Source organism: Lytechinus variegatus, chromosome 14, assembly GCF_018143015.1.
Source record: "Lytechinus variegatus isolate NC3 chromosome 14, Lvar_3.0, whole genome shotgun sequence".
NCBI lineage: Eukaryota > Metazoa > Echinodermata > Echinoidea > Temnopleuroida > Toxopneustidae > Lytechinus > Lytechinus variegatus.
The window spans coordinates 8,437,819-8,451,449 of NC_054753.1; the positions used below are offsets into that span (position 1 = coordinate 8,437,819).

The 13,631-nt window shown below is 36.9% G+C and overlaps 1 protein-coding gene across 2 annotated transcripts; it reads right to left on the minus strand.

The window, feature by feature from the left end:
- Window positions 1-1,138: 1,138 nt before the first annotated feature.
- Window positions 1,139-10,404, minus strand: LOC121427488. 2 transcript variants are annotated; one of them, XM_041623910.1, is made up of 4 exons: window positions 10,318-10,404; window positions 5,344-6,213; window positions 4,922-5,019; window positions 1,139-2,662 (listed from the first exon to the last, which is right to left on the minus strand). In XM_041623910.1, exons 2-4 carry the CDS (start codon window positions 6,137-6,139, stop codon window positions 2,486-2,488), a joined length of 1,071 nt encoding a protein of 356 aa, XP_041479844.1. In that variant the 5' UTR covers window positions 6,140-6,213; window positions 10,318-10,404; the 3' UTR covers window positions 1,139-2,485. The 2 variants fall into 2 exon arrangements, with proteins under 2 accessions (XP_041479844.1, XP_041479845.1); XM_041623911.1 differs by having other exon boundaries at window positions 5,344-6,208; window positions 10,318-10,341.
- Between the last annotated feature and the right edge of the window lie 3,227 nt (window positions 10,405-13,631).

Here is a 13,631-nt window from a genome sequence, read left to right on the forward strand (position 1 = left end):
ATTATTCTGATCGATACATTCCTGTAACAAGTGGAATGCCTCTGGCCGTCTCACCTGCATCACGCGGTTCAATATAGCAGCAGTGCTGACTTTGAATACTACTCTAAGTTAGTCTAACTCACACAAGATGTTCAGTGATACATGGTTACTCTTATGTCAACTTTTTATGAACGAGACCAATAAACTTACAGAGATATGATGGTTATTCAACAAAAAACCCCAACATAGCCAAAGTTCATTGACCTTACATGACCTTTGACCTTGATCATGTGACCTGAAACTCGCACAGGATGTTCAGTGATACTTGATTACTCTTATGTACAAGTTTCATGAATCAGATCCATAAACTTTCAAAGTTATGATGGTAATTCAACAGATACACCCAATTCGGCCAAAGTTCATTGACCTTTGACCTTGGTCATGTGACCTGAAACACGCACAGGATGTTCAGTGATATTTGATTACTCATATGTCCAAGTTTAATGAACTAGACTAATAAACATTCAAAGTTATGATGGTAATTCAACAGATACCCCCGATTCGGCCAAAGTTCATTGACCCTAAATGACCTTTGACCTTAATCATGAGACCTGAAACTTGCACAAAATATTCAGTGATGCTTGATTACTATTATGTCCAAGTTTTATGAATCAGATCCATAAACTTTCAAAGTTATGATGGGAATTCAACAGATATCCCCAATTCGGCCAAAGTTCATTGACCCTAAATGACCTTTGACCTTGGTCATGTGACGTGAAACTCATGCAGGATGTTCAGTGATACTTGATTAACCTTATGTCCAAGTTTCATGAAATAGGTCTATATATTTTCTAAGTTATGATGACATTTCAAAAACTTAACCTGAGGTTAAGATTTCGATGTTGATTCCTCCAACATGGTCTAAGTTCATTGACCCTAAATGACCTTTGACCTTGGTCATGTGACATGAAACTCTAATAGGATGTTCAGTAATACTTGATTAATCTTATGGCCAAGTTTCATGAACTAGGTCCATATACTTTCTAAGTTATGATGTCATTTCAAAAACTTAACCTCAGGTTAAGATTTGATGTTGACGCCGCCGCCGTCGGAAAAGCGGCGCCTATAGTCTCACTTGCTTCGCAGGTGAGACAAAAACCTTTTACAATCCGTCCTTGATTTACACCTCTTTTATATATGCATGAATATATCACATCTGTGCCAAATCAATCAATATTATTTAACTATAATTCGTTCAAAATTTCTAATAAATCCATTCCGATATTCTTGTGTTCTGATACATTTGCAATGCAATGTCTTGAAGGGGTCAATTTAAACAAACAGATAGCACATTATGCCAAGGTTAATGATTTATGTTTTTCCTCAAAAATTCATTTCATAAAATCTAATTTCTCGAGATTACTTATTGGTGTGCATGTCTGCATGGATGGAATTCGCCTGGATCCAATGGATCTGCGATATTCCACCAACCACCACAATTAATGTCGTCATATCATCTAACCAAATGCACTTATCATTTAGACAGCTGGAAGAGAAGTACCATAATATAGTTAGATCCACTATTAGCATACATGTAAACATATGACTTATGCCCGGTTGACACTTGCACACATTGTAGTGCCCGCATTGCCCAGCATTGATGTGTGCCAGTGCGGGACACTTTATGGTACAACTTGGCAATATCAGTTCACGCAATGTCCCGACACGTTCACAACATGTTTGCACATTGTTTGCGCATAGTTCGCGCACAGTTCACGCACTGTCCTGAAATGCTTTCAGCAAATTTTCATGACATCCTATTCTGTGACATATCTAGCACAAATTTAAATATTCAACGTTTTGGTGTTGACACCTTCTGCGTTCGTTGATTAGGATGACTCACACTGATCTGCACTCACAATTTTGCGCATATCATTCGCAAACTATGCATGAAGTATGCTTGACCTACATTATGCGCGACCCTGTCATGAACTAGTCGTGAGCTGCGTACCACTTCCCCGAGGGTGTGCCTACTATTCTTTGCGCCACAAAATTTCAATTTTAATGCCATGCAGTGGTACACAGTGGCACGACTAGGTTGCACATACATGTACAGTAGGTTGTGCATAGTTCACGAATTTGTGATGCTAAAATTTTCAACTTGTTGAAAATTTTGGCACGTATTTCACGCACTGCCATGCACCTATCCGCAAGCTGGCACGCATAGTTTGCGCATTGGCCCGCATGAGTGCGTGCCCATGCGAAAACTATGCGGGAACCACAATCACAATGCATGCAAGTGTCAACCGAGCTTAATTCTTCACATACACCACAGCAACTCTATCAACAAGTGAAAATATTTTACCGCCAACGTCAGGTTTCGATTTGGTCATCGTTGTTAATATAAAGATCAAGAACATTGGCATGGAATGTACATAAACATTTCTCCCACCAGCAAACCAGTCACATTGTTGGAAAAAGACTCCAATTAAAAATCACATGCAATTCAATATCCAAGATCCCAACATTGCATATGTCTGTAAAGGTCAAAGGTCATATCAGGGTCAACTGGAGCTGCTTTGACCTTTGGGGGTACAAGTCCACTGGTGTCTACGTTGGCAGATTCCACTATCATTGAAGGGGAAAACATCTCTAGAATATCCGGAGGAGGGACTTCCGATGCCTGTAAAACAAAAAAAAATAGAAATAAGATAGTGAACAAAAACCACTTTTATAAAATGTTAATTGAAACTACCATAACTGCACACAGACTGGTAATTTATGGGTTATTATTCTTCTGAACAGGCAACTAGTTAATTATGAGCTTTGAAATTTCATGTAACTTATCAAAATCTACATATCCAAAATATTATTTTAAAAATCATGCTTTGACCATATGCTGCTTTTCAGTTCAAATTTCAATGCAGGTATGAACAGCTTGTCATGTGAGCTGAAAGTTGCTGAGAAAATTAAGATAACTTGGAAAGGGGTGCAGACAGGGCAAACAAACATTTTCAGCTGACAAGTTTTTTTTTATTACATTCAGCTGTAAATCTGATCAGGGTTAAAACAGCTCTGATTCCCACATCCACCCCCCCCCCCAAAAAAGGCACTTCATCATGTTGTTAGCGATTTTCACAGACAGCTGTTATAAGCTATTGAAATCCTCGCATCTTAAGCCTGTCTCACACTACGCGATTCGTTGTGATCCAAATTTCAAATTAATTGTGAAGAAATTTGATATGGATATTCCAACATATAAAACATTACGGATCAGAGTTCAGAATAGTGGTAGGACTACTGAAATCCAAATTCAGTCTAGTTAGAGCCTCCATGAATGAATAAAAATTCCAGATCGGTATCATCGGCTGCAACTTGAAGCCAATTTGGACTTTACTCCAACCATAGGGCTTACCGCTAAGTAAAAATATGATTTTAGTTTTCCTAACGATATGCCAGACTTTGGAACTTTCATATTCAATGTAAAATGTGATTTCTTGAAAATTTTTGTTGCACCAGGGGGGTGTTTCATAAAGCTGTTCGTAAGATACGAATGACTTTACGCACGACTGGTGATCCTTTCTTATGCTATGTGATCTCCCTATGTAATTGAGTTATGACCTAAGAACAGGTTCCAGTCGTGCGTAAAGTTGTTCATAACTTTACGAACAGCTTTATGAAACATCCACCGGATCGCAATGTGTAGCAAACAACAAACCTGTGATTGATTGACGAAACATTACCTGATCTATTGGGTGTTTCATACAGTCATTCGAAACTCACAGGTGACTTTAAGAATGACTGGTGATCCCTTTTTAAGTGCTAAATCATCCACGCTGCTACATAACTTTTTAGAAGCACTTGCCCAGTCAGGCAAGTAACTTTTTTAATAGTTGGAATATACTTGTCCAAAAATCTTTTTCACTTGCCCGAAAAAAAATCATTGTATAAAAAGTTTCACCTCTTCAAAAGAAAGTTCTGCAGTTTTATAAACCATTGACATTTTTCTTTATTTTGACATGAATTGATCTACTTTGTTATTGCATTTCTTTTTCCAAAGTGATTTTATTTTGCCTGCCATGACCAAAATTAGGGTCAATATATCATATCGACCCTAATTTTGGTAATTCTACTGTGAGAATTTTGCTTGCCCAATTCAGGCAAGTAGTTTTGGTCTTTACTTCAAAACACTTGCCCGACTCTGACTTTTACTTTCCCCCAGCAAGTGCTATGTAGCACCCTGTCATCACTAATGACATTTGGTGTATACCATCTATCACAAGAGAGGGTCACCAGCTGTTTGTAAAGTTGCTTGTAACTTAAAAACAGCTTTGTGACACACCCACCTGGGCCCTCGTCTTACAAAGATCTACGATTGATCCGATCAATTGCAACTATGGACGGCCATCAACGTCAACACCTAGTATGCATGTTTGTTCAAAATATTTTCTAGCTATGATGTATATTCATGCATTCATATATAGACTTCTTAAAAATTTACTGCGCTTCTCTATGCATACAAAGGACATTGTGCAAATTTTTCTGAGAAAAAAATTATGACACTGATGGATTTCCACAGAGTTAGGATTGATCGGATCAATCATAACTCTTTGTAAGACGGGGCCCAGGAGCTGTTGTGGCGGGGATATAAAACTGCACAAAGGAAAAGCCTGAAGATTACTTTCTAGTTCTCCAAAATAGGGATACTGCCTATAAAGTCAGGACAGTTGCCCTATAAGGATGTACCAGTGATGCCACAATGTTTTGAGCAAACAAAGTTTTAGCTTAAGGGATCAAAGGCTTCAAAGCACTGTTAATGAACGATAGCTCGCCCTGCCAAAACAAAACCCCAAGTTCAAAGTTTGAGCCGAATTTCATGAGCACTGGTAAAAAACTGAGGTTTGGTCAAGACGTTCCGCCTCCAATGATGCGTGCTACAAACCTTTGAAGGTCTTTGTGTCCTGTGTTTTACTCTTGAGAGGCGCTGTGTTATAGCCCTTTGAAGGGTGGTTTCAACTGGTACACCAACACTGACAAGACCTGTAATTGTAAAAATAGCAAAATATATGTAATTGAGTTCATCAGACCGATGCTGCCATCATTGCTTTGGACAATAAACGAGTAATAACCTGCAAAGTTAATTAGAATTGTAAATCTGTACATTTCATGTAACTCACTCTTAATTTAAATGTGAAGTTAGAGTTAATTGCTCCCTGACAGACAAACCACCTTCATAAAACTTGAATTATTAGAAATCATGAATTGAAGAATGTGTTTAGAGTATACTTCTTTTTGGTACTTTAACTTAGAATTAGTGCATATTTTGAAAATACATGTACTGCTTATAATAATAATAATATTCACCTGAGTATTTCTTCTCTTTCCTGTTAACATTGGCAGCTTCCGCTACTCTCTCGCTGAAAGCCAATCGTGCCGCTTCAGAATCTTGCAACGTCTTGACCACGACCTCTTCGGCATCAAATGTCTGTGCTTCAAGCTCTTTGAGCTGATGGCCTAACGCGCCTGTGGAATGGAGTTCAGGAGTAGCCAGCGGAGCCTTCGGGTCAACAATGCGCACATGCTTCTTACTCGTGGCACCAGTCCGTTCCGATGGCTTTTGTCTGTTTGGCACACACGATCGAACAGCAGTTGATTTCTTTGGGAGAGCCATGTTCTTTGAAACACCAACTGAACTTGCTTTGGTGAGTTTGTTTATTCTTGATGCAGCGATTTCATCCTTACTCTTCGCTTCCTTTGTCACATCCTTCCCAGGAATGCCATGCTTGATGATCTTTAAGTTTTTCTGCAATGCTTGGTCTCGATTAGTTCTCTCTTGCTGAAACAGAACACCAGGGTGTGATACAAGGAGAGGACTTGTCTTTCCTTGCTTATGATCACTATCACTCTTTTTGCTTGGTTGTTCAGGAAGCGAACGGCGATTCTCTTTATTTGGTCCACTTTCTTTCCTACTTTCTCCTCTCCTCTGTTTTTGACTGGCTCCCGATTGAAAGCTTGTTGTTCTCTGTGGTTTATCCGGAGTTAGGGCTAAGAGAGGATCGAGTAAATTACCAATATCAGGTGAACTGGTCCTCTGTATGGGTGTTGGAGCAACACCCCCAGGAAGCGGATGAGGATCGATGTCTTCACTATCAGAGTCCATTGTGATGTTGTTGTATCACCTGATTAATTGGACAACAGGTATTCAGAGTTCATCATATGGTGTTTCTGCCTACCCTGCAAACAAATGAAAAAAGAAAAATACTTCATCACCATAAGAAAAGTATATATTCAAACATCGTTGCTGTTGAGTCGTAGTATCAGTCAAGTTTGGTCAAAAAATTGAATTTAAGATACTTGCAGAAAATTAAAATACAAGTCCTATTCTAATTAAATTTCTAGGCAGCGATTCATTTTAATTTATGAGATATGTGGGGATTTTCATGGCAATGCCATATAAATTTTTTGCTAAAATGTGCAAATTCCATTGGAAACATATACTGTAGCAAAGCAAACAACAGCTGCGCACACAATAATATGCAAATGTGCGGTCAGCCAAACCATTGTATCTGCATTGCATTGACTTTGCTCGTGAAAGAGCGATATGTACGTAACGTTTTGCTTGATTGTGCGCATTGAAATTGTTGTCAGGATTGTTGTTTCACCTATGGCGTTTTTGTACTGGAAAAATGGAAACCACTCAAATCGAAATTAAAAACATGTATACATGTATGTAGCTCTTTTGCCATATTTTCTCTGCTTCTTGGTTTTGTGTAAAAATGAAAAAAACCAATGTCAAACAAATATCTTGATCTTTCCAACCATGTATTTTTCGATCAATATTATGTTGTAAGGTTGGGGAACATTGGTGTGGAAATTATAGTAAACTTTGAAGTCAATTTTCTCTGAAATGAGTTATCACTGTCGTAAGTGTGATACGACAGTTTGGATGACTGCCAACGATACATTTGTAACCCCTCATTTCATGCAAAAAATTAAATATAATGTACATGTGTGAAACAAATTAAAGATTTAAAAAAAAAACAAGATGCAGTATTCATGAAAACATTTTTGTCTACAGAGGGCACAAGATTTCATATCAAAGACACTACAAGGGAAATTCTAGACACTGAAACTATTTTACATGCAAATCGATCCGAAGCGTCACACAAAGTTGGCAAAGTCATGTTGGCAAAGTGTACAGTACAGTCTTTTCATTGTATAGACTTTGGTGTACTGTTTGTTGACAAACAAACTTGTACTGCTGGTTTCATTCGAGGCATGTAGAATTTTTTTTATTTGTCATTGCTTTAAATTATTTTTTAAAAAGTGTTATCATTACCCCAAATTTTCAAAGGTACTGCATTTATTGGTGCCCATATTTTATCAAATAACCATATGAATTGCGCATACAATGGCCGATTTCAAAACATCACATGTGTGAGGGTCCGAGCTCGGACCGGAGCCTGTAGCTCGCGCATATCGCATCCGCACGAGATGTTTTGAAATCGGCAGCGAATCATTTATATGTGTGAGGAACTTCATGTTGGCTCTAAATCACCAATTTTGAGACTGATAAAAGCATGGAAAAGAAGTGAAACTTTGTGTAAAGTAAGAATATTAGATTTAATTGTTTTTAAAGATCTTGATGTTGCATGGATTTTATATTTTCCCCCCATAAAATCCCCCCTTTTTCACTCGGAATATCCGATCGAGTTCACCGTCTCGAAGTTCGGGTAGGTGGAGCGTAGTGTAGCAGTAGTGAAGTGGAGTGGCGCCTTCACGAACTTCGCTCAAGGTAACTTGAACATAAAGACTTAGAAAATGAAATTATGAATTCCTTTCATGACTCAAAAAGCATCTGTGAACGTTGAGATGGGTACCCCCTGGATATCAAATTTTGATAGCTTACAACAAAAGTAAACCATAAATGTTTCCTTTGTAAAAGGATTATAGACCTAGTCACATCACTCATATCATCAAAATGTATAGTGTAAATTTTTTTTTGAAAGTTTGGATACCAAAGTATATGATTTGACAAATTCTATACATTAAAGTAGAGATAGAATTTATCAAAGGTTGATAAGGGTCTGAAAACACAGCGTACGAGCCCAATTATGGATGGCCAGATGCGGTAGAATTAGATTAAATTTATTTCACTATTTCAAAATGAATGGTTGTAGTGTACCAACAAAACAGTTCTTATAGTTTCTGTGCATTTCAATTATTGAATGATCTATCACACTTTATGTAATTTCATCTTATAATTACCATGATTACCAGTATATGATTATGATTGATTACATAGTCGCGCAATTCGCAATTGCATGTCAAAGTTTACCGTGGCCCCCCTGATGCCATATGTCATTACAAAAGAGGTGAAAGAGGTGTGCAGCAATTTGTACCTAAGTAAAAGTAAAATTGCTGCAGACCTCTGCGCATGCACAATTCGCCATTTTTAATTCTGCAGAGAACATATAATGAATCAAGAAAGGGCAAGGAGTTAGTCTGTGTCCAATGCCGATGGAAAATTTAGTAACTGTACTACCGGTACTGGCTGTAAAGTAAGCTCTACGCATGCCATGAGTGTGAGCACGTATTGCGAGGTTATAGTGTAAGATGGTTTTTTTTGTTTATTTCCTTTGACTTGTGTTTTCTTCAGGTGTTTTACATTTCTGTTCCGTCTAGACTTGAGTTCATTTGCATTTCTTTTTAGTACTGCCCTTGCAGTCTGAACTTATATGAGTTTAATGATATTCAGTTGTCATTCATTCATTCTACTCTGAATGCCTTTCCTCTGTTTCTCTTTTGTCATCTTCATTCCTTCTCTATTCTCTTTTCAGGTGTTCCACTCATTCCATCCTCACCTGACTCCTTAGTTTCTACTTCCATTATTACATAATCACCAGACATTTTTGTCATCTGAAGACTCATCTCATTTCTTATTGGTTTATCTAATGAATTGGGTTCTTACATTTTAGTTCGATCCTTCCATTTTCTTTTAGTTTGATTGGTTGTTATTTCTAATTAAATATTTTTGTAAAATTATAGAATGATTTTATTTTAGCTGAGGCAAAGCAGCCCCGATATTAAACAGTGCACTACCAGACTTCTTCGGTTACAGTTCTTTTTATTTGTGTCTTCGTTTCACTATTTCCCCTTCAGTTTGATAATTGAGTTAGCTGACTTAGAACTTCACTTATTTTCAACTATTCCAAATTTATAATATTTTCTCAACCTTCCAATAGTGTTGCCGTTGATTCATGTATGGATACTATGGGACTTCTTCTTCTTTCCTTTCCTTGGCAACTAGTCAGGATTGACTATTTTTGCCATAGCTTTTGTTCATTTTCAATAGCTTATTCTATTGTTTTTTTTTTCTTCTCTCTTTTTTCTTTTTCCTTCCTTTTCTGTTCTTTGATTATCTTTTTCTTTTTTCTCCTTTTTCCTTTTGTTTTCTTGTTATTTTTGTTTTCTTTGTTATTTTTTTCTTTTTCCCTCTTATTTTTTCTTTTTTTCAATTCCATTTCTTCTTTTCATTTCTCTTATTTTTCCTTTTATTTATTTTTTCTTTTTATTTATTTTTTTTTCTGTTTCTTGTACTTGTAGCACGATTGATTTCCTTCTGCTACACTCCTACAGTAAGCTGCAACAGAGAAAACAAAAGTAAACTGGATTTGTGGCCTGATAAAACTTCAGGTTTCCGGACACCGAAAACTAAGTACCTACCGGTATCATTCATGGGATGAAAGTGCAAAAAAAAAATACTTGAAAACAAAACCAAAAATATATAATAAACAACCAATGCAATGACCATGATGACAACAAAATTTCTCTCCACTTCATCCTTATCTCCTTTCTGTCCTAGTCTTGAGGACGCAATGATGATTTTTTTAGATATGTCATATACTTCTACAATTATGAAGAAGTATATGACATATCAGATATCTGTAATGTTTGGACCTCATTGTTGTTGGTACTAGGAGTGCAAGGAGTGTCATCATCACGATCATTGCGTCCTCAAGACTATTTCTGTCCCCCCTGACAAATCACCAAAATAAAGAACTAGGAGTAGGATGATTAGCAAAGGGTAAGAAAGGGGCAAAAAAAATTCTTCCTCCTTCTTCCTCTCTCTTCTTTTTTTTCCTGTCCTCTTCTTGTCTTCGTCCTACTAATAGTAATACTAACATGATTTTCAGTAGATGGGAGTGGTCAGTGGAACAACGTTTCAACGTCTCATTTTATCCATATCAAACATTTCATCGTTATTTCTCGAAATCCATCAACAAAAAAGATCAATCGACACGAGAAAGATATTACTAAAAGTATTAATATACTCACAAAAAATGAAAAATTGCATCTACAATCGGGTCAGTTATCAAAAATTAGTACCGCTCTCGTCTCGAGTCCATTCCGGTTTTGTTTGTGGTTTTCAATTTCAGCGCCGCCTCTTTTGCGCATGCTCGTTGCGCTCGAATTCACAAGATCAAATTAAAAAGAACGACAATTCATCTACTCCCCCCCCCCCCCAATTTTGTTTTAAATCCAGCCTTGTAATCTGTTTGCACAAAAAATGACAAAACAATGATAATGGTGTAAATTGCCCCTGAAATGAGCTGAGAAAGGAAACTTTTAGGACATGGGAGTCATCCTGCGGCAAGCTCGATCGACACGGCTCACTCGATCTTTTCCCCATCCCATACGCATCCCAAAGAAAATTCTTCGTAAAAAGTTTGATTATATAAATATAGAAAAATTACTATATAAACATTAACTTTTAGGAAAATAAATGAAGAGGAACAAAATAATCACATCAAAGTAATACAAGCCCCAAAACATATACCTTAAATCCTGCTCCGGGCAGCTAGGCCTATAGAAAGGATCGAGGCCCAGAGAGGAGGATGGAAGATAATACAAGTTTGAATATATAGATCATTTGAATTTATCTATTATTTGAATTTATATTACTTTCGCTTATTTTCTTATTTACTCGACTTAAACTGACATTAAGTAAAAATTCAGATGTGCGTACATATAGATGCCATTTAATAGGCTATGTATACTCTGACGCCTAATGAGGCAATGTATAGGCCGAAAACACATATAGCATTGTTGCATTCATTTCTGATTTAAGCATGTCTTATTTTGCGTTGGTTTTTCCTTATTTTTGTTTTTGCAACTTGTGTCCTAAGGCGTAAATATTATTTTAGAATGCAAACGCCGTTTAAATAAACACCTACCAACCAACCAATTAATAACCTAAATATAAGTGTGACAGCTAGACTGGGGGCTGCTCCTTCAAAGTGTTCTCTTTGATATTCAGAAAAATTCGCGTTCCCTTCTCCGTTTCCACCTTTTTATCTTCTTTTCCATTTTTAAAGGATTTCTTTTTTTAATGGTGCATTTGATGTACCTATCATGGGAATTCAAATATTTGGATTGCCACGCCCCCGTTACTTCTGAATACTGGGCCATCGGCTTGGGGGCCATGCCCACCAAACAGTAAAAAATAACAAGTTCCACAACCCAGAAAAAGAAGGGGAATAAAAAAAAAGAAAATTGGGGTAATGTATGCAAAATCTGTAAGAAAAATCAGTATTTTAAATCAAAATGGGCCAAAGCATATGGATTTGACGGTTTTGACCCCCTCAAAAAGTTGGTTTAAATTGTTACGCGTACTTCTCCACGTTCACAAAAAAAAATACAAAAAATTAAATCGAATAATTCTTCCATTGGTGAAATCAAGAAATCAAAAGTTTGTATATTCCATAGATTGTAAGATAGTTAAAAAAAAAACGGACATGTCCCTTCAAGAGAGTTTCGGCCATATAACATCGGTAACAAAATTCAGGTAATTTTCAAGAAGTATATCAAACATAAAACAGCACTTAAGAATCTACAAACTTCAGTGCACTTATTCAAGCAATATCGTGGAAGCCTGGGGCACCGTTCCACCCACTGAGCACTGAAAAAGTGTAATTTTTAAGCAAGAAAAATGCCCCCCCCCCCTCACGAATGTGTACTGCATGTGTCCCTTTCACCTGAGGAGGACCCGTTTCAGGTATCAAGTGTCGCTTGTGTAAGTGCCCATTTTAAAAGCAAAAATGCCCCCTCTTGAACGTGTTCTGTGCCCCTTCTGGTCCGGACTGAAAGTATTTATAGCTTAATGGATAAAGTAGAATTCACTAAGCAAAATGCTGAAAATTTCATCGAAATCAGATAACAAATAACAAAGTTTTTGATGATGTCACATCCCCACCTTTTCTTTTGTATTTTATTATATGAAATTAGGTCTATTCAATTTTTTCCTTCCAAGAACTAAAATTATTGAATTGACAACTGATTTAGTGCATTAAATACTTATTGCTGCAAATTATTTCATTATAAGGGAGACATATTATTCACACAAGTATGAATTAATGAAAAAAAAAATGATTTTATGTAAAAACATAAGAAAACGGAAAATGGAGATGTGACATCATCAGCCCACCTAATGAATATTCATGACGAATGTATTCGCAAAATATTGCTAAACTTTAAACTTCAATAACTTTATTATTTGTTATCAGATTTTGATGAAATTGTCGGCATTTTGCCCAGTGATCGAATTCTACTCTATGTATTAAGATATAAATATTTTCAGCCCGGACCATCCCTTTAAGAAGGTCCCGATTTATGTGTTAGCAATTAGTGCCATTTCTTGTAGCATTGCTAATTTTTACCGAAAATGCCCAATGACGAACGTGCATGTTCTATGCCCCTTTCACCTGAGAAGGACCAGCTTCATGTGTTAGAAAATGCATTCCCCATTGCCTTCTTGTAAGTTCTCTTTCTCGAATCAGTGTCCCCTTTTACCCAAGAAAAGTGCCCCTCATGAACGTGTTATGTGCCCCTTGATCAAGGACTCGTTTGTGAGCAAGTGCCCTGGCCCCTTGCTTTGCCCTATCTCGCATCAGTCTCCCTTTTTACCCAAGAAAAGTGCCCCATACGAACGTGTTCTGTGCCCCTTATACCTGAGAAGGACCCATTTTAATGGGTGCCCCTAATTTAAAACAAGAAACCATTCTCGGTCATTTGTATATGTTACTATACAAAACTTATTGTAAGAATAATTCTACGTGCCTTAAAATGTGAGTGGAGGTAGATAAGCAGAGGCAATGAGGCATACAGATGGTGGGCTTGGCTGGGCCTTCCCAAATTTTCACGACCAAGAGAAAAAAAAGGAAAGAGAGAAGGCTGAAAATATGATATTATTTTCTGAACTGATATTTAATAGTTGTCAAAATCTATCACAAATTTTGATTTTTTTATAAAACTGTCAAAATTTTTGCCCGCTCGCTCACAACTTATTACGATATCTAGCCCCCTCAAAAGTTTGGCCCCCCATATCCCCCTTCTTTTTAAGATGGTTCCCTTTTCGAAAGAAAAGATGCCCCTTATTAAACTATATATTTAGGCCTACACGTTTTGAAAGATATCAGACTTGGCAGTAGGGAGTACATAATTGATGTATTAAGAAAATAACACTACATAAATTTCAAAATACCAAGATATTGGAGTCATGTCAAAAAAATGAATTGTTCTGGGTTAAAAACAACAACCTAAATTAAAAAAAAAAACCTTGAAAAAAATAATTGTTCGCGGATATCCGGTGT